The 24,363-nt window shown below is 46.0% G+C and overlaps 2 protein-coding genes across 5 annotated transcripts in view; one reads left to right on the forward strand and one right to left on the reverse strand.

Moving 5' to 3' along the window:
- Nucleotides 1–24,363, reverse strand: part of LOC111863878 — a 478,046-nt gene that overhangs the window by 366,756 nt on the left and 86,927 nt on the right. The window lies entirely within an intron of this gene.
- LOC111863881 (dual specificity protein phosphatase 10) overlaps nucleotides 1–24,363 on the forward strand; it is a 131,275-nt gene that overhangs the window by 95,729 nt on the left and 11,183 nt on the right. For all 4 annotated transcript variants that reach the window (XM_023850671.2, XM_023850670.2, XM_023850673.2 and 1 more), the window contains one exon: nucleotides 11,830–12,171. In XM_023850671.2, the coding sequence (XP_023706439.1) occupies nucleotides 11,830–12,171 (342 nt within the window). The remainder of the gene's footprint in view (nucleotides 1–11,829; nucleotides 12,172–24,363) is intronic.

The following is a 24,363-nucleotide window of genomic DNA, read 5'->3' on the forward strand; positions in this document are numbered from 1 at the left end:
TGAGTAAGCGGTGGTGAATCATCGGTGCTAATGTAAAGCGTTTCTGGCTGGCACTTCTGAGCTCCAGTATGTTTAATTTGGAAGTCTTTCCTCTCTGTTATCCGTGGCATTAATAATGAAGAACACGAACGGAGTTTTCTTATCTAGATCCGTTGTTTCATTTTTGCACAATTTTCAGTTTAGGAATTCCCACGGTCATCATCAAAATATGACATCATTATTCATCCAGACATGGATTGGCTGCTTGAAAATAAAATAATAATAAAAATGTTGATTGCACGCTGAATTTCGACGCGGCGAAATTCCTAAGAACTATTCTAAAGCTGTGCGTGTGTCAGTAAGTCGGTTGAGCCTATCCCCTATCCAACATTAATAATAATAATAATGAATGCGGTATCATAGTCAGTTGAGGCATTACGCTATCAGCCTGTAGGTCGTGGGTTGGATGAGACAGTTGGATTTTTCAATTGTCCTAATTCTTTCTGCCGCACTATGGCCCTAGGGTCGACTCAACCTCTAACTGAAATGAGTACCAGGAATCTTCCTGCGAGTAAAGGGCGGCCAGCCCGCTCGTAAAACTGACAACCTCACCGCAATCTGTGATCCGATGGTCTAGAAAATGTGGGAGCCTCGACGTCCGACAACCCTATGGGCCTCCATGGCCTGTTACTGGGACAGCTTTATCGTTTTTGCTTTTTAATTTTCTAACGATTCTGAACACCGAGCAGACTGGTGTAGCATTAAAGCTCTAGACTTATATTCCACAAGTGTTGGGTTCGAATGTCGACCAGGACATCGGCCATCTTAACTGAGGTTTTCCGTGGTTTTCCCTAGTCATTCGAGCCAAATGACGGGATAGCATCTCAATTAGACGTCGAGTAACCATCCTACCATTGAAGGTGTATAATCTGGATATTGACAGTCTTAAGTAACCCCCGTCCACACCACACACACACACACACACACACACACATGTCTGAACCTCGAAACACTTCAAACTCTCGCCATGCCGCAGCTGCAGCTTACCGTTTTTCGACTTCTATACTTGCTTCCCCGAAAGTGTAAATTTCCTTATGACCGCAGGACAGCTTCCTCCTTTCCTTACAAAGCGATTCAGACTATCCGGGTCTGGTGAAGTGGGATTTGTGGTGGACAAAGTGGCGCTGGGGCAGGTTTTCTCCGAGTACTTCGGTTTCCCCTGCCAGTCTTAATTCCATCAATTGCTCCAGAGTCACCCTCACCTATCATCTGGGGCCGGTACAATAGGCCAGAAGTGGCCGCAGTACAAGGGACTTAGTCCCACCCCACTAGCATTAAAAAAATAATTAAGCACGAGGTAAGAAATGCATACAGAAATTTGGGCAGAAAACGCAGAAAGCCATCTAGGGAGACAAAGGGGAGGATATTATTACGAATCTCAGAGGAGTGTGATGTGAAAGTGTGGACTAGGTCCAGTGAAGGGGTTTTGTGAATACTATAATGAACTATCGGGTTCCGTAGAAGCTCGGAACTTCTTAACTGCTGGAGCGCATAATTTTCTATTTCGTTTCAACATTCGAGGACCAGAATCAAGCCAGTTGTGTATCGTGTCAGATGGTTTATCACTTTGCTAAAAAGGTAACAAAATCTGTCCCTGTACCAGAGCCGTAAAGGCCCATAGGGTTGTGAGACGTTGAGGTTCCCACGTTATATAGACAGTCGGATCACAGATGGCGGTGAGGCCAACCTTACGCACCGGCCGCCCTTTACCTCCAGGAAGATTCTTGCTACTAATTTCTGTTAGAGGCTGAGTCAACCCCAGGGCCATAGTGCGGCTGGAAGGATTAGGTCAATTGAAAAACCCGAGAGTTTCCGGCTTGTAGCATTGTGCCTCAACCAACTTATGTTACCGCTTAAAGGTTAAGTTCGCAAAGGAAGTTATGTGGCTGACCTCCTCAAACAAAACAAACAAATTCCGTGATTTTAGTCCGCAAGCGAACTACACCGACCGAGCTACCACCTGTCGGCGAAGTTAGTGCCAACTTTAGCGGATAGAGGACGTCGCGTGGTCAGCGCAACGGATCCTCACGGCCGTTAATTTCGGTTTTCTAGACCGGAGCCGCTATTTCCTCGAAATAGCTCCTCAGTTATCCTCACGAGGCTGAGTGGACCCCGTTTCAGACCCACTGCTTCTCAGAAAATCTGGTAGCGCCAGAAATCGAACCCGGACCTCTGGATCTGTAACCAGGAAGTCTGACCACTAGACCATAGAGGCAGTCTGGCCGACCCCCTCTCAGAAAGTGACCTCATCGGCACTTGGAACCCGCGACCTTTCTCCTTGCAGCATAGAAGATACCGTGTGCCCGTTATTACTTGCTTAAGTTAGGGATCACAGCCAAGTGGACGTGGTTCGGGCCGGAGGAGTGGCTGTGCGCGGTGAGTAATAACATACACAGTGCCTTCTCACTCGATATGTTTGTACAGAGTTCTCCGTATTAGATATCTCTACCCAGCTAAAATCGTTTCCCGCTGACGAATCGGCCGTAGTTTAACAGATGATAAATTTAAAAGATATGAAGTAATATTACCTACTCTTCTCCTCCCGCCTTATTCACCGTAAACATTAGTCGGCTAATGACTAATATTCCGTGTACTGATACACAACGTAATGTATCGAGACCGTAACCATATTGGGAGGGTTAAATGCAAGGAGGATATAACTACTTTACAGCGTATGGATAGAAAAATGGAACTCAGGTATTGCTCGGTTATTTAATGACTTTCGGCAGCTAGACCATGGCGTCGAATGGTAGGATGACTGATGAATTGGAAAGAAGTGGTCATGGAGTAATCGAGGCCCAATCCCGGCAGTTGCCTGTAGAAACTGAGGAACCACACGAAGAACGTTTGAATAGCGCGTGACCGGGCCGAGATTCAAACCGAGCACCTCATGAATAAGAGTTAAGATCATTTCGGCTAAGCCAGCCCATTCCCACTTCAGAAGTTCTCATGGCCGTCGGGTATGAAATTCGTTTGTATTGTGGCTATTGAACATGTCTCACACAGACTTTGGAGTTAAGCAGTTTTTGTACCAAGCCTTTGAATTGCTCTGGGTTGCAGCAATCTTGTATCTTGGTAAGGACAGTACACTTGCCACGATGCGTCATGCTAGTACAAGACACAATCTTACTCGGGCGTGTGATGGACGAACGGGCTTTTGAGGTTTCATAGTGAAACTTCAGACGATTAGGGAAGCGTGGAAGTTAGGCGTAACTGGAGTGACCATAACTAGGATACGGACTGGCTCAAAGATGGCGGTAAGGTTGTCAGCCTTACGCGCCGGCCGCGCTTTACTCCCCAGGAAAATTATTTAATTAATTCCTGGTACTCATTTCTGTAGAGGCTGAGTCGACCCCAGGGCCAAAGTGCGGCTGGAAGGATTAGGTCCTTCGTTAAATAAACATAAATGAATACATACTCATATTCCAACCTATTTCCAGTTTAAGTCTTTTTTTTTTTTTTTTGCCAGACGTTTCTGATGATACGTCATATCAGAAGTAGGCAACCTAGCAAAAGAAAGGCTCCTGTGTGTTCAAAGATCGGGTGTTGGTTCTCATAATACGTTCAAAATTGCTAATGAAGGTGTATCGAGTTGCCGCTCTGTGTGATGGGGAACGAACACAGCTTAATGGGCACGTCTGTCTGCACGGCGAATTCATCCTAATTCGGTTCTGCGTAACCCATCTTTCCGCACGGTTTGGTACTTGTAATAGTCACCGCTGATCTAAACTTGGTGAGGAATGTTAATTCATCACAGCCTTCTCGCGGAAGCTGTGGCTCATAGGAGAGGAACGGCACGCATTCCTCCATTGGAGCCACTCATCTGAGGTTGGCACTGCGATAGAATCTTTGCGCCACTTGTTGCTTTGCTTACTGGGAACAAATGACTGTCTGGAACAGATCATAAAAAATTACGTCATCTCTTCCCCGGGCTTCCCCGACGTAGTCATTTGCAAAGCACGCATTAGGAATGCCCAGCTGAAGGAACTTGATTTCTGTAGTACGCGCGAGGGAAATGAGAAATGCGCATAAAAGTTTGGTCGTGAACTGAAATTTTATTTTCAGCTTCCATGCGATAAATGAATTTCATGTATTCAACTAATTTTGAAAACAGTATAATTTTAGAGGACATGATCACGATGCAAAATTCAGGCGTTCTGCTTTGTATTATCCGCAAAATACATAATCAGATTTTAACCAGGAGACGGTTATAGCGTTTAGAGACAAGTTTCCGGTTATAACTAAAAAAAAATAATTATTGACAATACTGTCACCTCTGTGAGTTTGACTATGGACGGGGTTTGGATTGGTGACTGGATTTATTGAACTGTATGATACAGCGCGTGGCTATACTTTACAAATCACTATCACACACACAATAGTGTCAACAGTCACGTCTTCACTACCCGTTGCTCGGTAGCGGTTTCCAACGGCAGACGTTCCGCTTCTTCTGGGTTCCCGAACTATCCTCGGCCCCGGCTACCAGCTTCTAACAGCAACAGCTCACAAGACTGAGCCATAGCAGTTGTGACTAATTCAGTCACTCACCAGCCAACCCAACTCAAATGACTAGCCGTCCAGTTTATAACATCTCGGTACGGACCGCACAGAAAACACCGGTCATCTGTTGCTGTTTACGGTCCGTTGTATAGTTGTTTCGCTGTCGTTGCCTAGCAAGTGATCTGCATGCCACAGTATGCTAAAGTAGATATCTCAATTCAGTTACCCTGGGAGTGACATTACGTATACAGTAGACAAAGAAATAACACAATAAATGTGATGGAATGTGTGGTACTTTACAATCTCAAAGAATAAAAACACTGACAGGAATTCCGCTGGAAGTAGCAGCAATACCAGCTTCGCGATATGGAAGTGAATATTGGACAATTAAAGCGGCAGACAGAGTAGTCAGTGTAGATGAGATACTGAAGACCAACTTAAGAACGAAGATATTGGGCAAGAACTGAAAAAATCAATACAAAGTATACAGAGGCACATCCTACAGTAAAGTAAGTAAGTAAGTGAAGTTATGCCTGTGCTTAACTAATTAAAACACTACGCCATGAAGGCGAATGGGGGGAGTGAGTGTATAGATCCACGTTTTCTTGACCTCAGCACTAGTTGCCACCGGTACCCATTTGACAGAAGGCTAGGTGGGCCACAGTGCCGGTCTGGACGACGTGGAGAAGAGAAGATTCTTGACGCTACCGGGACTTGAACTGCGATCCGTCGGTTGTCCAGCCCGTAGCCAGTCTGTATACTGACTGCGCTATCTCGGCTCCTACATGTCCGACAGTATACACCAAAATGACGCCCACAACACTTGAAAAGAAATTGATTAAGTGAGGTCAGAAGAAGAAGAAGAAGAAGAAGAACTTTAGGGATTTTTGCCACTTGATACATGTAGGAGGACGGGGAAACTGAATGTTCTACTGAGGATAGTGATATTAGCGCTGCCGAACCGTTCGGTTCTGCTAAGAACAGCTTAGACGAGAGCCTAGCTTTTGTGTGTATGTGGGGGGGAGGGGGAGTTCGAATATTACTCTGTTGAGTTTACGTAAATTCGCTTAGTGGGGGGGGTTTCAGTCTAACTGGGTCCACTCGCCACGGCGGCCACTGATTGGCCTATTGTAGCCTACCCCGGGTGATTATGATGATGGAGAATTTGGTGGAAAGAACATTGGCAGGGGAAACTGAACTAAAAACCCGCCCTAGCGCCATTTTGTCCACCATAAATCCCACTTGACCAAACCCGGGATCGAACCCGGGCCGCCGCGGTGGGAAGCCAGCGATTAACCGCTTGAGCTATGGCGCGGCCTTTTGCGTTTTCGTAACTACATGGTGTAGCGGAGTTCGGGTGGGGATAATGTATCACATGACTTAACCACGTTCAGTCTGGAAGAATGCCGTCTTCTGGGATGTGGTGCCATGTAAATCTTGTGTGAACCGACGTTTCGGAGGAACGTTGGTTCACATAAGATCTACACGGCGCCACATCCCAGAAGACGGAATTCTTCATAGTCATCGCCGTGAAAACATCAGTCTTACTCGTTCAATCTTGTTTTCGTACTTTTAAGCACATTTTACTTTACCACACGTGAAACTGAGTATTCATCCTTGAAATACGATACATTTATCACGCAGATGGGAGATAAAAATACGGGAGACGAGTAAAAAGGGACAGTAATCACGTGAAGCAATGTATCCCGAGGTTGAAAACAAGGCTTCTTGTTCATTCCTGTACTGGGAACTCCTTACAGCTAGTATCGGTTTCCATGGAAACCAAGCTTGGCGCCAGTACAGCTAAGATGGCAGTGATGTGGATAGTACACAATGAATCGTTTGTGTGGAATGAAAATATGAAGGGACGGAAATAAATTTACTTGAAACTTTCGGGATGTCTTTCGGATCTATGCCGACAGTGCTGTGAGAGGCTTTAGTTCCAGGTCATGCACACACAATCGTAAACGAGCGTAGTTTTATCTCGACAACAATCTACTTAAAAACTCAGTAACAAAACTAGAGCGAATCCATTTATTTGTATAAGCCCTGTTCGCACCCAGACCAGCCATAAACATAGTCAACCAAGAAAAACAATACAAAAACACAAATACGTATATGTATATACAAAATTTTCCATTGGATGCTTCTGACATTTAGCTGGAAAGTGGCCCGTACGAATCTTGACTGGGACATCGACTATCCTGACTCGAGGTCTTTCATGGGTTTCCCAGGTCTTTCATGGGGTTCCCATTTAATGCCTTGGGCTGTTTACCTGAAATTATGCTACGGACGCTTTCTTCCGTATTCTTCAGAGTTATTCACGACCTACATTTTACGCTGCATTGAAAGAGATTTCGTGACAATGTCGTTAAAGGAACAGTGAATAAATAAATAAGCGGGCCTCAGATGAGTTTCAGTAGGTCCATCAAACTGTAATTTCAGTGCAATACCGAGCTGCGTTCCATCCCGTGACTTTGAAAGCTAAAATACACTGGGGGAGGGGACGATAATAAAATTCAGTGATTAGTTGATTAATGTTGACACCCCAACAAAAATGCGAAGGACGGCCGTCAACCCTCGCGTGATCAGAATGTGCATGGGAATATGATAAATCTGGTGATTCAAGTGTTTAAGTTTGCATGGGGTGGGGTGTGGGGATGTGTGTTAGTCGCTATCCCGTCCGGAAGATAGGCCTCTAGGCGCTGAATCCGAGAATGTTGGGAAATCTGGCCGATAATTAGTCACCGGACTAGAAGCAGGAATGTTTACACATCTCTCTCTCCCGCCCAGCGAGCAGAAAGCGTCATCTAGTTGTGAAGAATATTACGGAATAATAATAATTCCCCAACAACAGACGTCATTCAGTTTGAGTGAGTCATTACGTACGTTATATTCTTCACGGCCAACAGCTGTTGCTGGCGACCCTGAAGGAAACACAAAAACACTTTAAACTATTGCTTATAGGAAGCCGTGGCTTTCTGACGTTTCAGGATAGGGAGTGACAGAGGTAGTGACATACGAAGCAGACGGCGAGAACTGCGCTAGTCCCCTGCAGCAGGAGGAATTACGCATACATTACACATAGCGTGTGTTGTGTTTTTTTTTTGTGGTCATCTTTAGGAGTGGCATTTTGCCAACTTGTACGCGCGATTCGACAGAGCTCTGTTGCTTCAGTCTACAGGCAACCAACACGCAAGACACAAAAGGACGACGCGTTGTAGTCGCAAGTAGAAAGTGCCTCAAGACATTTAGTGCTCCACGGAAGAGAAGAAAGGAGTTTTCTTGTTGCTTCAGACATTACAGTGCTTTAAGAACGTTGTGCTGCAAGACAGCCCATTCCGCTTTTCAAGTTTTCAGTGGAAGAGAAGGAAAACTTTTACGTTTCATTGTTGGCAACGGTAAAGAGTTCACATTATTGAAAACAGTTCGTCGTAATAGTGCTTTGATTCTGGACGTTTGAGTGATAATTATAATCTGAAAAGCTTTCGGACTTTTGTAAATTCCTGTTATCTACAGAAATAATCTATAATGTTGTTACAATCTTTATCATTTGTCAGTGTTGTAATAAAGTGTTCGTGTGGCTGAATCATCACCGTCAGTGATTTTTGTTGCAATTTCTCGCGCAAGGCCGTGTGACTTGCCTTTTCATTATTATAAGCCAGTTTGTAGTTTTCTCGATCTCTCGAGAGTGAAGTCGACTGTACGTAGGAGCGAGAGTGTTGTGTTTCTCTGGTGATGATTCATACAGATAGTCGGTAGCGTAGTGTACCATCTGCTCTGTTGATGTTGAGCTGGCTGTGAGGAGGGTTGTAGTTTGTGTGCATCCCTTCGACTGGATAGGTCATTACACTAGTGCTGCGAATTGGCGCCTGTTGCAGAGAAACTGAAGATGAAAAAGGACGCTCCCTGCTTAGTTCTGAGGTTAATACCAGTGCCCACGCCACCGAAATGGGGTAAGGTATCGTTTATGTGTGTAAATCTGGCATTAAATGTTATATTTATAAATACATGTTACATTCTGTGGGGGCGATTACAGTGGCCGCGGCGGTCTAAGGCATGAAAAGTATCCGTCGTTTGTAACACTGGGAACGTGGGTTCAAATTCCACTTGAGGCATGAATGTATGACCACGTTTCTTCTGTGTAGGTAGCGGCCCTGCGACAGGGCTCATCACCCGTCCGAGGAGCCCTACCAACTGTGCAAGATATATAGTTTCAGATTAATTCTGATGGGAAACACATCAGAGAGCCTAATACGAAAGGTAGATAAAGAAGTCCATCTGTGAGCGATTTCATGTTACCTTCTACGCCACAGCTAAACGGAGTAATAAATGAGTCCATTTTCATTCGTACTATAACCAGCACTGTTATATTCTAATGCTATGTTAATCTGTGGAAGTCATTATATTCAAATAAGCAGTGCTGAGTTTCCCGGTGTAAAAAGCATAACAACAGTAAGCCACGGTTCGTAACGTATTTACATAGTCATTCTGTATACTCCATTAATATGGGTTTATTAGCCTACTTTCCTTATCTTGAAACAAGTTGTTCTGAAAACAAAGTCAAAGTGAAAATTGCTCTACGACTGGGTGTTTACCGCAGATCATTTCGTCTTGGCACCAAGTCCCCTGAGACCCACGACCAAAGATTTTTTTTTCTCAACTGAATTCTAGCGGTAATAGTTTTTGCGTAACATCCTATCTGACGAGAGGATGGGTCTGTCTCTTATGAATATGCTTGGCTTTTCGTCAAGTGTACATTTCGCACATATAACATGTTATTGAAAATGCCTACTTTTGCACTACACAGAAGCCCTCTGCCAGTACAGGCTTTGCATAGCAGATCATGCCTACGTTTATTTACGACAGGTACCGCATAGAAAACGACGCCTCCAACGTTTACCGAGTCATTGCCTTGCAACAATGTGTAAAATACACAGACCCATAGAATCTGTTTTGATACAACACGGACCGCATAGAAAACGACGCGTCCAATAATTCTTTGCTTCGTGTGTTCGTTGCAGCGGGAACATGTATACCGAGATGTTGTCCAGCAACGATACGGGGAATACACATACACTGATGGGAGGGATTTATGAAGTACGCCGCTGAGATGGGTTCAGGTGCCATAATATACATGCCAAGTTTCATAAAGATTGGTTCATGTATTCAGAAGTTAATAGGCGGGGATACACAGACAGTATGGTGACAGCATATGCCCACTTTAGTTTTTTGTTTCAGAATTAGAAAAGTAGGCCAAAAATAACACCAGGATTATGAGAGCACATCCATGCCTGTGTGTCCTCCCTTATCGTTGCTTGGCAGGGGCTCCGTAAACATGTTTCCGGACCATTGTTACGAAACGGCTCGGTAAACACGTTCCCGCTGCAGCGAATACACTCAGTCGTGTTACATTGTTGTTTTCAATAGTTGAAAGGAATGTCGAACGTCAAATATTGGCGCTGGCAACATGTTAAATCCAAAACATTTCATGGATTATTTTGATAAAGGTGAAGTTATCCTTGGAATTAATTTTAAGCACCATGTCATGAAGACTTAATGGGAGGGTCTCTACCCTCCCATAAGTCTTCATGACATGACCTTGGAACTAGATGGACGTGATTGATTAGCTGTACGCTCTTGCCACATATACTCTATGAAAAATTCCCCAGTTCCATTTGTATAGGAGGCAGGGTGGGCCCCGAAGCCGGTCTGGACGCTGTGAAGAGAAATATCTTACCCCTGCCAGCAATTGAAACCCGATTCGTCGGTCCTCCAGCCCATACCGTACTGAGCTATCCCGACTCTAGGATTATGTGACATAATTATCATTCAGTTTTATAGTTTAATTTAGAAGTACACTTAAAGGAGCAACTCATGTTTCTGAAAGGCTATGAGGGCAAAACCCCGGAAGCGTAGTTGGCTGAGGCACTGTGCCACAAGTCGGAAGGTCGCGGGTTCGAAACCCGATGAGGTGGATTTTTTTTTTCAATTGACCTAATCCTTCCAGCTGCACTATGGCCCTAGGGTCGACTCAGCCTCTAACAGAAATGAGTACCAAGGATCTTCCTGGGGGTTAAAGGGCGGCCGGTGGGTAAGTCTGACAACCTTACCACCATTTGTGATCCGATTGTGTAGACAGTGTGGGTGCCTCGACGTCTCAGTCCTATGGGCCTTCACGGCCTGTTACATGGATAGCTTTACTGTCTGATAAAGTTAGAACGGTGTATCTTTACAGTCTGTGTGTAGTTTCCCTATTGTCTAGTAGGTTCAGTAGTACTAGTGCATTAGTGTGATTTTCTAATTTTCGTAAGTATTTGGTATTTCACTTTTGTACTTCACAGCGCTGTATTACTTTGTAAACCATCATGGATCCGGTTTTTTTTTTTTATGAAGGTGTATTCAGAATGAATCGGAGAGTCTTGGATTGAAAGCGCTGGAGGATTTCGATGTTGGAATTGGAGGCTGTCCCCCATAGCTGAATTCCCTAGGTCCATATGGGTTTTAGTACTGCTTTGTATAGGAGGGGTTTGCTTTCTGTTGATAGTGTTGATCTTCCGAGTAGCCAGTGGGTTTGTTTCGCTTTTGGTTAAGCTGCTTTCGTGTGGTTTTGATGTGCTTTGCCTCTTGAAGGCAAATGCCAGTCTAATACTTCAGATTAGGCCACGGCCGATTTTACTACGCCCTTCCCAGTTCAACCATTCGCGGTAGTCCTGTACAGTGAGTTAATGACGATGTCATTAAGTAAACCGTGACGAAATAACCAAAACATCATCTTCCAATCTTACTTCTGTCTCAACATATATCTGGTGGTATCGGGCTCATGTGAACACGGTGATATGTCTTCGAGCCCTTTAAAAGGCGGGGAATTTATTGAGTGGCCCAGGACATAGCAGTGCAACAAATGTGGCATCTACTCAGGCTAACATCTCCTCCCGTCAATCGGAGGCCTCATATCCAAACATAAATATTTCTGGAAGGAACGAAAATTTGGTCATGGGTCCCGAAGCTAAAAACAACTGTGCTGGCGAGGACCAGAAATAGTTTACAGCTTCTCAGAAACAGCTGTGCTACAAAGTCTATAGGGGTGTTGAAATGGGAGGTGAAAGCTTAAATAACTGGGACCTGTAGCCCCTCCGAATCCTCATATCCTGCGTTGAACTGTAGTCCCACTTCCCCATACGTCTTCATAGCGCGGTGCTTCATTAAGCACAGGGACAACTTTTACAGTTTGTAACTCGTTCACTGTACCAAACAAGTTTTCACATGTGGACGTCTGTTATTTTCCAGGTGGGCACAAGGAGTTCCACAGGCGTCATAAAGAATTCTGCGAGGACACACTGCTGCCCCCCAGCGGCCGCCCTTTGAGTCCCAGCAGTGACTGCGTTGTGACGCCAGATATAGACTCGCATCCAGCCTCACGAGTTCTGCCGTTCCTCTACCTAGGCAACCAGCACGACGCGGCCGACCTTAACACCCTCAGGTCGCTAGGCGTGACCCGAGTCCTCAACGTGACCTCCCACCTGCCTGGGTACCACGAGGCCTGCGGAATTACGTACAGACAGCTGCCGGCTTCAGACTCCGGGCACCAAAACCTCAAGCAGTACTTCGAGGAGGCCTTTGACTTCATAGGTGAGTGTCGCCTGTTCCTTTATCGGGCTTGGCGTTCAGCTAGACGCGTGTCGCATTTCTTTCAAAATTAATACCGTGACTGCCAAGTGTAAATATGGCCGCAAGACATGCAGAAGCGGGAGATGTAAAATTCCCAGGTCCCTCACGATTTAAAATATCGCTGTAGTGCCGGTGACCGCCTCTGTGGTCTAGTGGTCAAGAGTTCCTGGCTACACATCCACAGGTCCCTGGTTCGATTCCCGGCGGTACCAGATTTTCTGAGAAGTACTGAGTCTGGAAAGGGGTCCACTTGAATGGACAAGTAGCGGCTCCGGTCTAGAAAATAAACAGCCGTGGGGATTCGTTGCGCTGACCACGTGACACCCTCTATCCGCTAAAGTTGGCACTAACTTCGACAAACGGCGGTCGCTATAGTTCGCTTGCGGAATAAAGCCATGGAGTTGTTTTCTGTAGTACCGGTAGATATAAGAGAGAAAGGAAACCTGCCGCACGACGATAAAGAATAATAATTCACCGTTCAAACTTTAATTAAATTTGCTAGTTCTAGTTATGTAGACAAAATTTGAAGTTCGTTCATGTTAAAGTAGGCGTAATTTAATTGCTATTGCCCTCTTAAGTACGAAATTAATGTAATATATTTTCAGCGTGTATTAGTGACTAAATACGGGTTCAAATTGGTAATTGGATTTATTTACCACTTACAGGTCATAACTACCATTAATTATAACACTGTTACTATATTTCACACTACAAAGCACTCCATGCTAATCTCTTAAGTCTATCTGCAGTAGCCCTCACGTATTTATAATTGAGGAACTACGAAAGTCTCCCTAAATCGCACACTGTCAATATCACTGCAATATAGCACACATAAAGTCTTCAAATCACACGTTAAATCTCCACAGACTGACCTCTTGTACTCTTCTGTACTCCTAGTTCCAATTCGCTCTGAACTTACAGCTCACGGCTCTCGTTATATAGCCGCGGAACGGACATGGACCTGCAGTAAACACATCACGTGATTGTTATCCAGCGAGTCTATTAGCGTTGGTCAGATCTACACAAAACATAGCTTCCTCTATTGTTGCGTGTTGGACCGTGTTGTTGCCTAGCAACGCGTAGATCAGATCCGTTACAATATTTAAAATGTTCTGATTTCACAGAAAAGTCAATTACAGCTACTGGTTGGTTGATACTCTTTTGGGGAAATAATCGATGTTTGTTCTAAAAATCACACGACACAAATGTAGTGTGTAGGTGGAGTACAGAGGGAAGTACATATAGTACTTACCACTCACCGTGGAAACTTAGTGAAGTAAAAGCAAGTGATTGGAATGGATGCCTATATGAAACTCCAGTGGGCGGTTAGCAATGGAAGCTATGTGAGATACGAATCTACGTTCCCATTTCTTCTCCTATTGCTGGCCGGCATTAAGTGCATGCTCTGGTTGTGACTCATGTATGACTTACAGGGGAGATTGCCTTTTTTGGGAGGAGACTTTAGATGCGATTCAGACCGCATTACGTGGCAAATGTAAGACTCAAACACTTATCGACCTGTTCAGGCGCTCTTTACGCGATCTGTGTTTCACAGAATCGCAGACAGACGCATATATGGAATTGTAATAAATTATGTTCAAGAACGTCACAGAAATATAGTTAAAACAGTTACATAGATGGATGGATAAATAAATGCAGGCGGATGGATGATAGAATGTAAGACAAGAGTAAACAAGATATTAAGACGTATGGGGGAGTGGAGATTTAGCTTCACGTATTAACCTCGGCACTAGGTGGAGGTGTGAGGTCAGCTTGACGCCTAGACCTCTTAACCCCCAGGGCAATGATGCCTGGTGCCCAGTGGACAGGTTCGGTGGGCCCCATAGCCGGTCTGGACGCTGTAAGGTAAAATTGTCCCTGTGCTTTACTACAGTAATTAAGCACTACGCCATGAAGGCGCATGGGGAGTGGATGTATAGACCCACGTTTTCCTGACCTCAGCACTAGTTGGAGGTGAGTGGTCAGCTTCACCCCTCGGCCGCTTTACCCCCGGGACCCATTGGATAGGAGGCTGGGTGGGTCCCAGGGACGTGGCGAAGGGAATGTCCTTGCTCCTACCGGGAATCGAACTCCGACCCCTTGGTCGTGCAGTCCGTAGCCAGTCGCTATACCGACCGCGCTGGTCTGGACGCTCTAGAGAAGAGAAAGACATCCAGCCGTTGCCAGCAACCAAGCCCGTCTACAAAGTGCTATCCCGGCTTCGTATTGTGAGATACGCTTGTATGAAAAGAAAGAAAAAGAGGAGGAACAAGACAGAGGAACTAAGAATGCGAGAACAAAAGGATGAAACATTCTACTGGATCGGAAACATTTGAAAGTCGATGGCCGTGAGACTGTGGCACACTATAAACAAACGAGAGACCGTCCCAGCGCAGGAACATTCAGATCTCCAAGTGATGGAGACGCCAATCACGTGACAGTCCTCAAGGTGAACATGTGAAGGCCGTGGAGCAGCCCCACCCAGCCTCCCCATTCGGACGCATTCAGAATTCCTAATTCCCTAACGCGTCACCCTGATACGTGCGATGGTTTGGTGTCGTCACCTTTCCTTGAACGGGGTGTGTCGTAAAGAGTGTGGCATTCCGTTCCTAATATTGGTGTGACTAAAACTCTTTTTCAGCAGGTGGGACGCATACCCTTAGAGCTGCGTGAGAAAATACTGGGGTATACTTGAATACATCTGAAATTCCTGCATTTTTGTATACTTTTTTGCGCAGTCGTAGGTAATCTGTCAAGTTTATTGTCTATAGGTAATTTCTACCAAACAGGATGATGAATAATGTAGGTACTTGAAAGAAAAACGTTTTTAAACGAATACTTTATAAGAAAATGTTAGGAATTCTGGTCAGATATATATCTGAGCAATCGTCATACATTGAACAAGCAAACTTACGGAACAAAATCCTATTCTGTGCGCAGCAACAAAATCTCTAATGTAGTGATTTTGTTTCCCGTTGTGTGTTGGAAATAAAATGTAGTAATTTTCTGAGTGATGACGTAATCTGCTTCATTGTGTGATGGGGACGCGCACTAGATGTTCAAGATCGAAGAAAAGTTGTCCCTAAACCTATCATGAAGGCGCAGAAGTAACGCATACTTTTTGTCTCAAAACTGGTCTGGATCTCTTCAGGGGAACAGAACCCATTATTTCCCGAAACTCTTGAGACCCCCTTGATGTGAAGACAAAATATAACACGATCCCAAATCTATAAATAAAATACTTAAACATAATTTAGCTATTTAAATAAATAATTAACGTAGTTGGTTGAGGCACTCTGCTACAAGACGGAAGGTCACGGGTTCGATTCCCAATGAGGTCACTGGATTTTTCAGTTGATATAATATTTCCAGCCGCACTGTGGCCCTGGGGTCGACTCAGCCTCTTAACAGATTAGTACCAAGGAATTTCCTGGGGGTAAAGGGCAGTCTGCGCATAAGGCTGACAACTTCACTGCCAACTATGAGCCGATTGTCTAGAAAATGTGTAAATCTGGACTTCTCACAACGCTAATTCAGCTTCTGATCGGTCAATTGCCTCACCCCACACAGAACGGGAACGTACATCCATGCACATTTTCATTTTAAGTACCAACTCTCGTCACAGGAAATGCTCATTATTCATGATTTTCTTTTTTTTTTGGGGGGGGGGCGAAGTGCCGCAAAAATTAAATGAAAGTAGCAACTTTACATGCCGCGTGACTTTCCCTGTTACATTGCTTCTCACACAGACGTTCATTCGTTGGCGAGTTTCTTGCCATTATCAAGACGATTTCTCTTCCGTAAACTTCGGGTTCGAGCTGCTGTTGTGCACTGCTCATCTGTTTTAATATTTCCATATGCGAAACGTGACGAAAGGAGGAGGCTCTGAATCACTGCCACGCAGATAGTGTGTACCTTCCTCACAGATAACGTTCACCAAACGTCGTAAGCCATACCTAAAAGGGCTCCTTGTTATTATAATCAACTCGGAATTGTTTGAATAGCTAGTCGGACATTTCCTGGTTCTAAATTCACAGCAGTGCCCTCAATAACAGGTGTAACGGATCACGTGCCCTAACATATCCGGTTCTCACAAATACATCGTTATGTGAAGGATGACCGTATTTCCACATGACACATTCTTTGCAGCATTTAGTTGATGTCATGCGTACTGATCGAATTATTCCGGAAAGACGTTACTGCTTCCGGGCTTCAGTGTTCAGCGTGGATTAATTTCTTTGAATAGCGAGCTGGGCGACCGAGGAATCGTTGTTCGATACAGGGCAAAAATACGGCGCAACCGGTCTCCTATACAGTGGGTTTTGGAGGCACGGTTCCCGGGGATTAGGTGGCTGGAGTGTGAGGCTGATGACTTGCCTCCATCTGATGTCCAGGTTAAGAATGCGCGGAGCTGCCCCTCCGCTTTACCACACCGGAGATTTCGTTAAAAACACTGGACTTTTCTTCCGTAAGGTTGCTTACTCAATGTATGACGTACTCTCGAACATAATTACTGAGCTTTTAAGAGTCAAGAATTGTTTTTCGAAGCAGCAGCTATGACTGAATGCAGGAACCCACTGTCAGTGAAAACTTCCTTGTGTGGATACCAGATGAGGCACCTCAACTGTCGAAGGCTTTATACACCCTTGGTTTGTTCGTATGTGATAAAATATGGCGCTGAGATTGAACCACTTCCGGTGCAGCACATGGTCTTCTCTGTTTACGCCTTCCGGTTTTTGAAAGAGGGTTTCCTCCCTCGTCACAAGCGGTTTCAAGGCTTCATAAACAAGACCAGATTTTTCCGGGAACTGCAACCCTCGAGAAAGGGTCTACGGGTTGTTGGAGGGTAGTTTTAAATTTCAAGACTAGTGAAAAGAGCAACGGGGTCACATGAATGGGGTCCCTTGTTTGACCTTCCTGTGCCCTAAATCTGAGAGTGGAAGTAGGAGAATTGAGCTGAGGCGTAGTGAGAGGACAAGAAGAGTAGTCTTAACAAAATCCCGCACCACCGAACCTTAACTTGAGCCGGTAGTTAAGCTAATCTGCGCCGTCATACACTGTTCACTAACATAGCGTAGTCGGCCGCGCCATAGCTTAAGCGGTTAGTCGCTTGCTTCCCACTGCGGCGGCCCGGGTTCGATCCCCGATCTGGTCAAGTGGGATTTGTGGTGGACAAAGTGGCGCTGGGGCGGGTTTTCTCTGAGTACTTCGGTTTCCCCTGCCAATCTTCATTCCACCAAATTCTCCATCATCATAATCACCCGGGGCAGGCTGCAATAGGCCAATCAGTGGCCGCCGTGCCGAGTGTACCCAGTTGGACTCCACCCCCCCCTACTAAGCGAATTAAAAAAAAAACAGCGTAGTCGGTATAGCGACTGGCTACGGGCAGGACGACCAAGGCATCGGAATTGTAGTCCCGGTAGGGTCAAGAATTTTCTCTTCTCCAAATCGTCCACACCGGCTCTGGTGTCCACCCAGCCTCCTATATAATGGGTACCGGGGGCTCCTTCCCCGGAGGTAAAGCGGCAGGGGCGTGAAGCCGAACACTCACCTCCAACTAGTGCCGATGTCAAGAAAATATAGATCTATACACCCACTCCACCATACGCNTCACCGGCTCTGGTGTCCACCCAACCTCCTATCCAATGGGTACCGGGGGCTCCTTCCCCGGAGATAAAGCGGCAGGGGCGTGAAGCCGACCACTCACCTCCAACTAGTGCCGATGTCAAGAAAATATAGATCTATACACCCACTCCACCATACGCCTTCATGGCGTAGTGCTTAATTAGTTAAGTACAGGGACAACTTTTACCATATACGTGCACTGTCTTTGTCGCTCAGCTCAGTGCAAAGCTTGCTGTCCTGACTCTTGAATGTATGAGGGGTAAGGCCTCCTCGGCCCCTGCCTCGCGACCTGCAGTGGTCTTAAGAACCATTTTAATGTAAGGCTTTCACTATGCTTAAAATGTTGATGTTGAGTCTGTTCTTTGCCGCCCATCCTTCCCTGTGTTTCAGTTGTTTTGTCTTCTGATATTTGCCTATCAGAGTGCTACAAGAATTTCGAATCTTCCATACTTGCTATCTTAATCATTCCAGAGGTATTTAGCTTCACCTCGAAAGTCAACCATTAATTTGCCTCCTCCGAATTAAAAGCATCGGAGACTTATCCAAGAACCTCCCGACAATAAGGTCAAGTGAAAGGAGGGAGGATACGTGTAAAATAAATGGCGCAGTATAAGTAAAGTTGTCCCTGTGCTTAACTAATTAAGCACTATGGTGGAGTGCATGTTAGATCCACAATTTCTTCACCTACTCACTGGCTGGAGGTGAGTGGTCAGCTTCACGTCTCTCCAGCTTTACCCACCGGTTATCCATTGGATAGGAGGTCGGGTGGGCCCCAGAGCCGGTTCGGACGACGTGGAGAAGACCCTACCGGGACTCGAACTCCGAGCCCTCGGTCCTCCACCCTTTAGCCAGTCGCTATACAGACTACGCTATCCTAATATGGCGGCGTAATTTGCCTCTTTGCATTTCGAAACTTTTTTTCGTTTCCTCTTCTGTGTGTCTGATCCTTCCTTCGCTGGTCTTTCGTAATTCTGGAGTCGGCCATCCCTCGTCTCCTCTTTATTGTGGTGGGGATTATTTATTCAGACCACGTACTAATTTTATTTTAAGAATCAAATGACGTCTTTAGAATTGACTTAACCCACAGAAACGTTTAGTGTGGAGTTTTACTTCAATAAAACCTACTGGAGGTTATGAATGGATGTGGTGCAGCTGTCAGACAACACTTGTCATTTGTCACGTGCACGCTGTATTATTGAATGTGGGATGCGTTTCCACGGCAACTACAAAGAAATTGTAACAATAATTCGTGTGCTAAGCACAGTGTGAGTCATTAGGCCACACTTCCTCTGTGTGGGATGGGTCCAGCATCTGTATCGTGAATGAATTGTGGAGAGGGCCATTCTGTGAATGGGAAGTGGGGGGGGGGCGGATCTTTGCCCTATCGTGTACGCCCACGCAGCTCCTGGCGTAGTTTTCCGTTGTTGGTAGTGTGGTGCCCTGTCCCATTTCCGCCCCGTTATACTCCCCCGTTGATGGGTGAAATATATCCGTTTTTGTGCGGCGGTTATCAGCGGATAAATCCACTTCCGAAATGTCACACAGGTGGCTGTATTTGTCACAAGTGAAGCAAACAGCAAACAATTTTTTCTTGTAGTTTTGTGTGGATGTGAAACTTGGTCTTGTGTGGGTGTGAAACTTGGTCTCTAGCATTAAGGGAGGAACATAGACTGAGGGTGTATGAGAACAGGATGCTGAGGAGAATATTTGTACTTGAAGAGGGATGAAATGACTTTAGGTTGGAGAAACATGCATAATGAGGAGCTTCGTAGCTTGTACTTCTCGCGAAGTAAAATTAGAATGATCGATTGGGGGGGGGTCTGTCCTGATTTACACGAGTCGCAAGGGTGTTTCTGCTGAGCGTAAAGCTGAGCACTCAATCTCGTGTTGAGACCTGCGCAGTGCCGTCCATACCTGCAGTGAACAGATTTCCCGGCCCCAGCTGCGCATACTGCCATATTCCTGTCCATATGCTGCACGTAGGGACAGCTGTTGCGACCTGGCAGGTTCATACTAAATCAGTCTCGTATCTGGGCTGTGGTATGTTCCTGTTTGCTGGTCTATCGACCGCCTCCGTGGTCTAGTGGTCAGAGTTCCTGGCCACAGGTCTGGGTCCAAGTCCCGGCGCTACCAGATTTTCTGAGAAGCAGTGGATCAGGAACGGGGTTCACTCAGCCTCGTCAGGATAATTGAGCTCTTTCAAGGAAATANTGTGTGTGTGAAATGTATCGCATAAACAATTACCTATCGGATCCCTACCCATCCATCCATACGTCGCATTTAGTTCGGCTGCACACTTCCAGCAAAATATCAGTTCAAAATGCCTTCATCACTACTTATAACAGGCGTTATCAAGTTGAACATTTCCGTTTTGGCCAGGTGTCCAAAAGTGAGATAATGTAAAGTAGGCCACGATCCGTGTAACTGTTCGATGGATATATGCTAGCAAAGTAGACTTTTTTATGTTCGCGCTTCCGGGTTGAGGACGCTTGGTAACCCATGCCTGAGACCCGCTCTCCTTCAAGTTCCCTCCTGTATCTCTTGTTTTCAATTCATGGTTTTGAGTCGCACATTACTCATCATTGCAATTGTCGTTTTCCATTCTCCTTTGCGCAGGGTCGGTGCCCAGTTGCAGGGGTGTGCAACGTGGCAATAACCTTTACAGCACAGGGGTTACTGTATGTACCACCAGCTGTAATGTGCCGGGATAGTTCAGTTGGTAAAGTGTCGGGCTTGACGGCCGGGGTTCGATTCCCGGCAGAAGCAAAGAGATTTTCTGTATCCCACAGCGTCCACACTGGCGCTGGAACCCACTTTGTCTCCTACTCGCCTGTATTTAATGTCGAGGTTAAGAATGGTAGAGCTATATCTCCACTTACCCATACGTCTTTATAGCGTGATGCTAATTAAGCACAGAAGCAAATTTACCTTGCCCCAAATTTTAATTTTAAAAAATATCCTTTTTATTCATCATTGTGTTTCGCAGAATAAACGATGCTTGCCGTGTTTCCTTTAAGGTAAGAATTGAACTTTTAAATATAAATCAGAAGAAATTCGTGCATAACACTATTAGCATCATCTGACCGGTTTAAGAGGAGGGTGGGGGGGTTATTCAAACTGGACCCAGTGTTGATGCCCCGACAGTTGCAGCAGCATGAATGGAGACAACTGCTCCGCCTTGTCTGTGAGTAGTACTTCAGAGGCAGCCCAACTATCCACATTTACCACTAGACAGCTCGTCCTTGACATTACAGTTTCGTGTTGCCCCAGCAAATTGCCACAAATGGTGACGCTTTTGACTTTTATTTGGGAGGTTCCTGGTTCGAATCTTAGTCGGGACAGTTACAGCGCTGACTTGATTTTGTTGTTCTCTCCGGCAATGCCGAGAAAATACTGCTAGGAGCAACCGTTTCATTTGTGATGCCTTCCAGTTTAGTATTCACGTATCCAGCTGTTCAACGTCGTACTGCCGCTATATAAATCAGAAACACGCATGTTGAATCTGAGGTTCTCACGGTGTCCTGAATTGTAATTCGGGGGCAGCCAGATGTTTCGGGTGGAACATCGCTTTCATCTTCAGTGTCGAAGAGTAAAGCGAGGAAGAAACCTGTTGCCTGCTTCTGTTGGAATTTCTGCTTGGTTTACACTTCGATCCCGAAGATAGAGGCGTGATACGTTCCACCGATTCGTCGCGGTATCTGCCCAAACTACACGACGTTACATCCAAATAAGACAATACAATTCGTAAACAAATAGCTTTTTTTTTTAGTTTCTTTGGGGTGGGGTGAGACAGAGTCCACTTGGTATGTCGGCCACTATTTGGCCAATTGTACCAGCCCCGGATGATGATAAATGTGCAGCATTAGGTGGAATGAGAATTGGCAGGGGAAACCGACGTACTAGGAGAAAACCTGCCCCAGTGCCACTTTGTCTACAAATACGTGACCTGAACTGACCTGGAACCCGGGCCGCCGCGATGGTAATAGCATCATCATCGCTGTGGTCCGGTGCTAAAAGAGCTATCACCCGTCGACGAAGACTTCCAATTAAAAATTTAAAATGTAACCAAAAGATGTTGGCGTCAGTGCTCTCCATACGTCTCATAAATAGAACGGAAGGAAATTCTTTTAATCCAGCAGACAGCACGTCAACGTAACGGGAGAGAGATACGCGCACACGTGCCGGAAATAAGCGTTGAGTACCGGAAGGATTCAAATGGTATTAGATCCTGTTCTCTGTAGTGTCGGAGACAGGCCGGACACCCCTGCGGCCGTCACGCCGTGATGCTTATGTTATCCGGCTGCGGAGAATGAGTCACGAGTTGCGTAACCAGGTTACATTGATACTGAGTGTGGGGTTATTTTACGAAACTTTTTAGCGGCTAGTCTATATAGCGTCGGATGGTGGGGCTATTGAATGAACTGGAAAGGATTTGGAAGGAAGCGGTCGTCTCCTGATCGAATTACTCTCCCGGCATTTCCTGGAGGGACTGGAGTAAAACCACAAAGAACGTCAGTCTCGATAGCGGGTGTCCCGGTCGAGATTCGAACCGAGCACCCTTCGAACAAAAACCGTTACCGATTGAGCCAGCATGCTCGGTTAATTAGTTCAGAATTTGTGACATGGCTCACCAGCATGTTACGCTTTGTTTCAGGCGATAAGGTTGCGTATTGTTGCCAAGGCGACGAGCAGTAGCACAACTTTGGTTTGCTGTGTTCTCTCTTCCTCCTCCTCCATTTCCGACCGTTGACAAGCGCGACGCAGTGCACAACAGATGTTGCCTATGCGATTTAAACGTTTCAATCAAGCAGCAGCCACCTTGTCCTCCATATGGAGATTATGATTCATCACAGTTCACCTTCCTTTGTGGAACGGAGCGGAGCGGAGCGACAGCTGCATGCTGCCTTGTGTACTGACGCTATTTGTGTGCGCCTCACACCTGCCGCCATCTTGCCCTGAGGGATTAAGGACTTTCAGTGCCTGCGAAATTTGCTGTTTGAGTCACGGCCTTTTTTAGGGCACGATACCACCACAACATCTAGCCGGGATAGCTCAGTGGGTATGGCGACGGGGGCTATACGATCTCGGTTCGATTCCTGGCAGAGGCAAGATACTTTTTCCTACTCCACGGCGTCCAGGCCGGCTCTAGGGCCTACCCAACCTCTACAGTGGGTACCGGCGGCTCTCTCTGAGGGTAAAGCTGCTGGGGCGTGAAACTAGCCAGTGCCGAGGTCAAGAATGGTGGAGCTGTGCCTTCGCTACCCCATACGTCTTCATTGCATTATGTTTGAGCAATTTACTACCACAATATCAGGTCGAGATGGGTCAGTCAGTACAGTGGCTAGACGGTGTAGGAATCCGGGTTCGATTCCGGCAGAGGCAAGAGATTTTATCTTTTTCCCAGCATCAACATCATCTCAGGTGTCCACCCAGCCTCCTGTCCAATAGGTACCGGAATAAAGCGGCCGGAGCCTGAAGCTCACTACCGATACTTCTTCATGGGAGAGTGGTTAATAACAGGGACAGCTTTCTCTTATGTCTTTAACCACTACAATGTACACACATTTACAGGCCGTGTTGTTTAACGTAGCCATTGGGTTGCGCGTCAGAAGTATGGAAAGTGGCGGGGCACTGGTTGCAGTTGCTTTGTGAGGGGAAGGGGAGTGCAGCACTCTAACCAATGCCGTACAATCGATATTTCAGTTAGTGGAGCAAAACTGCACATTATATATATATTTTTTTTTTATTATTGCTAGTGGGGTGGGACGAAGTCCCTTTCAATGCGACCACTTTGGCCTATTGTACCAGCGCCAGATGATAGGTGAGGATGATTGTGGAGCAATTGGTGGAATGAGGATTGGCAGGGGAAACCGAAGTACTCGGAGAAAACCTGCCCCAGCGCCACTTTGTCCACCACAAATCCACACTTGACCAGACCCGGGATCGAACCCGGGNCGGCTCTAGGGCCTACCCAACCTCTACAGTGGGTACCGGCGGCTCTCTCTGAGGGTAAAGCTGCTGGGGCGTGAAACTAGCCAGTGCCGAGGTCAAGAATGGTGGAGCTGTGCCTTCGCTACCCCATACGTCTTCATTGCATTATGTTTGAGCAATTTACTACCACAATATCAGGTCGAGATGGGTCAGTCAGTACAGTGGCTAGACGGTGTAGGAATCCGGGTTCGATTCCGGCAGAGGCAAGAGATTTTATCTTTTTCCCAGCATCAACATCATCTCAGGTGTCCACCCAGCCTCCTGTCCAATAGGTACCGGAATAAAGCGGCCGGAGCCTGAAGCTCACTACCGATACTTCTTCATGGGAGAGTGGTTAATAACAGGGACAGCTTTCTCTTATGTCTTTAACCACTACAATGTACACACATTTACAGGCCGTGTTGTTTAACGTAGCCGTTGGGTTGCGCGTCAGAAGTATGGAAAGTGGCGGGGCACTGGTTGCAGTTGCTTTGTGAGGGGAAGGGGAGTGCAGCACTCTAACCAATGCCGTACAATCGATATTTCAGTTAGTGGAGC

This window comes from Cryptotermes secundus, unplaced genomic scaffold, assembly GCF_002891405.2.
Source record: "Cryptotermes secundus unplaced genomic scaffold, Csec_1.0 scaffold171, whole genome shotgun sequence".
NCBI lineage: Eukaryota > Metazoa > Arthropoda > Insecta > Blattodea > Kalotermitidae > Cryptotermes > Cryptotermes secundus.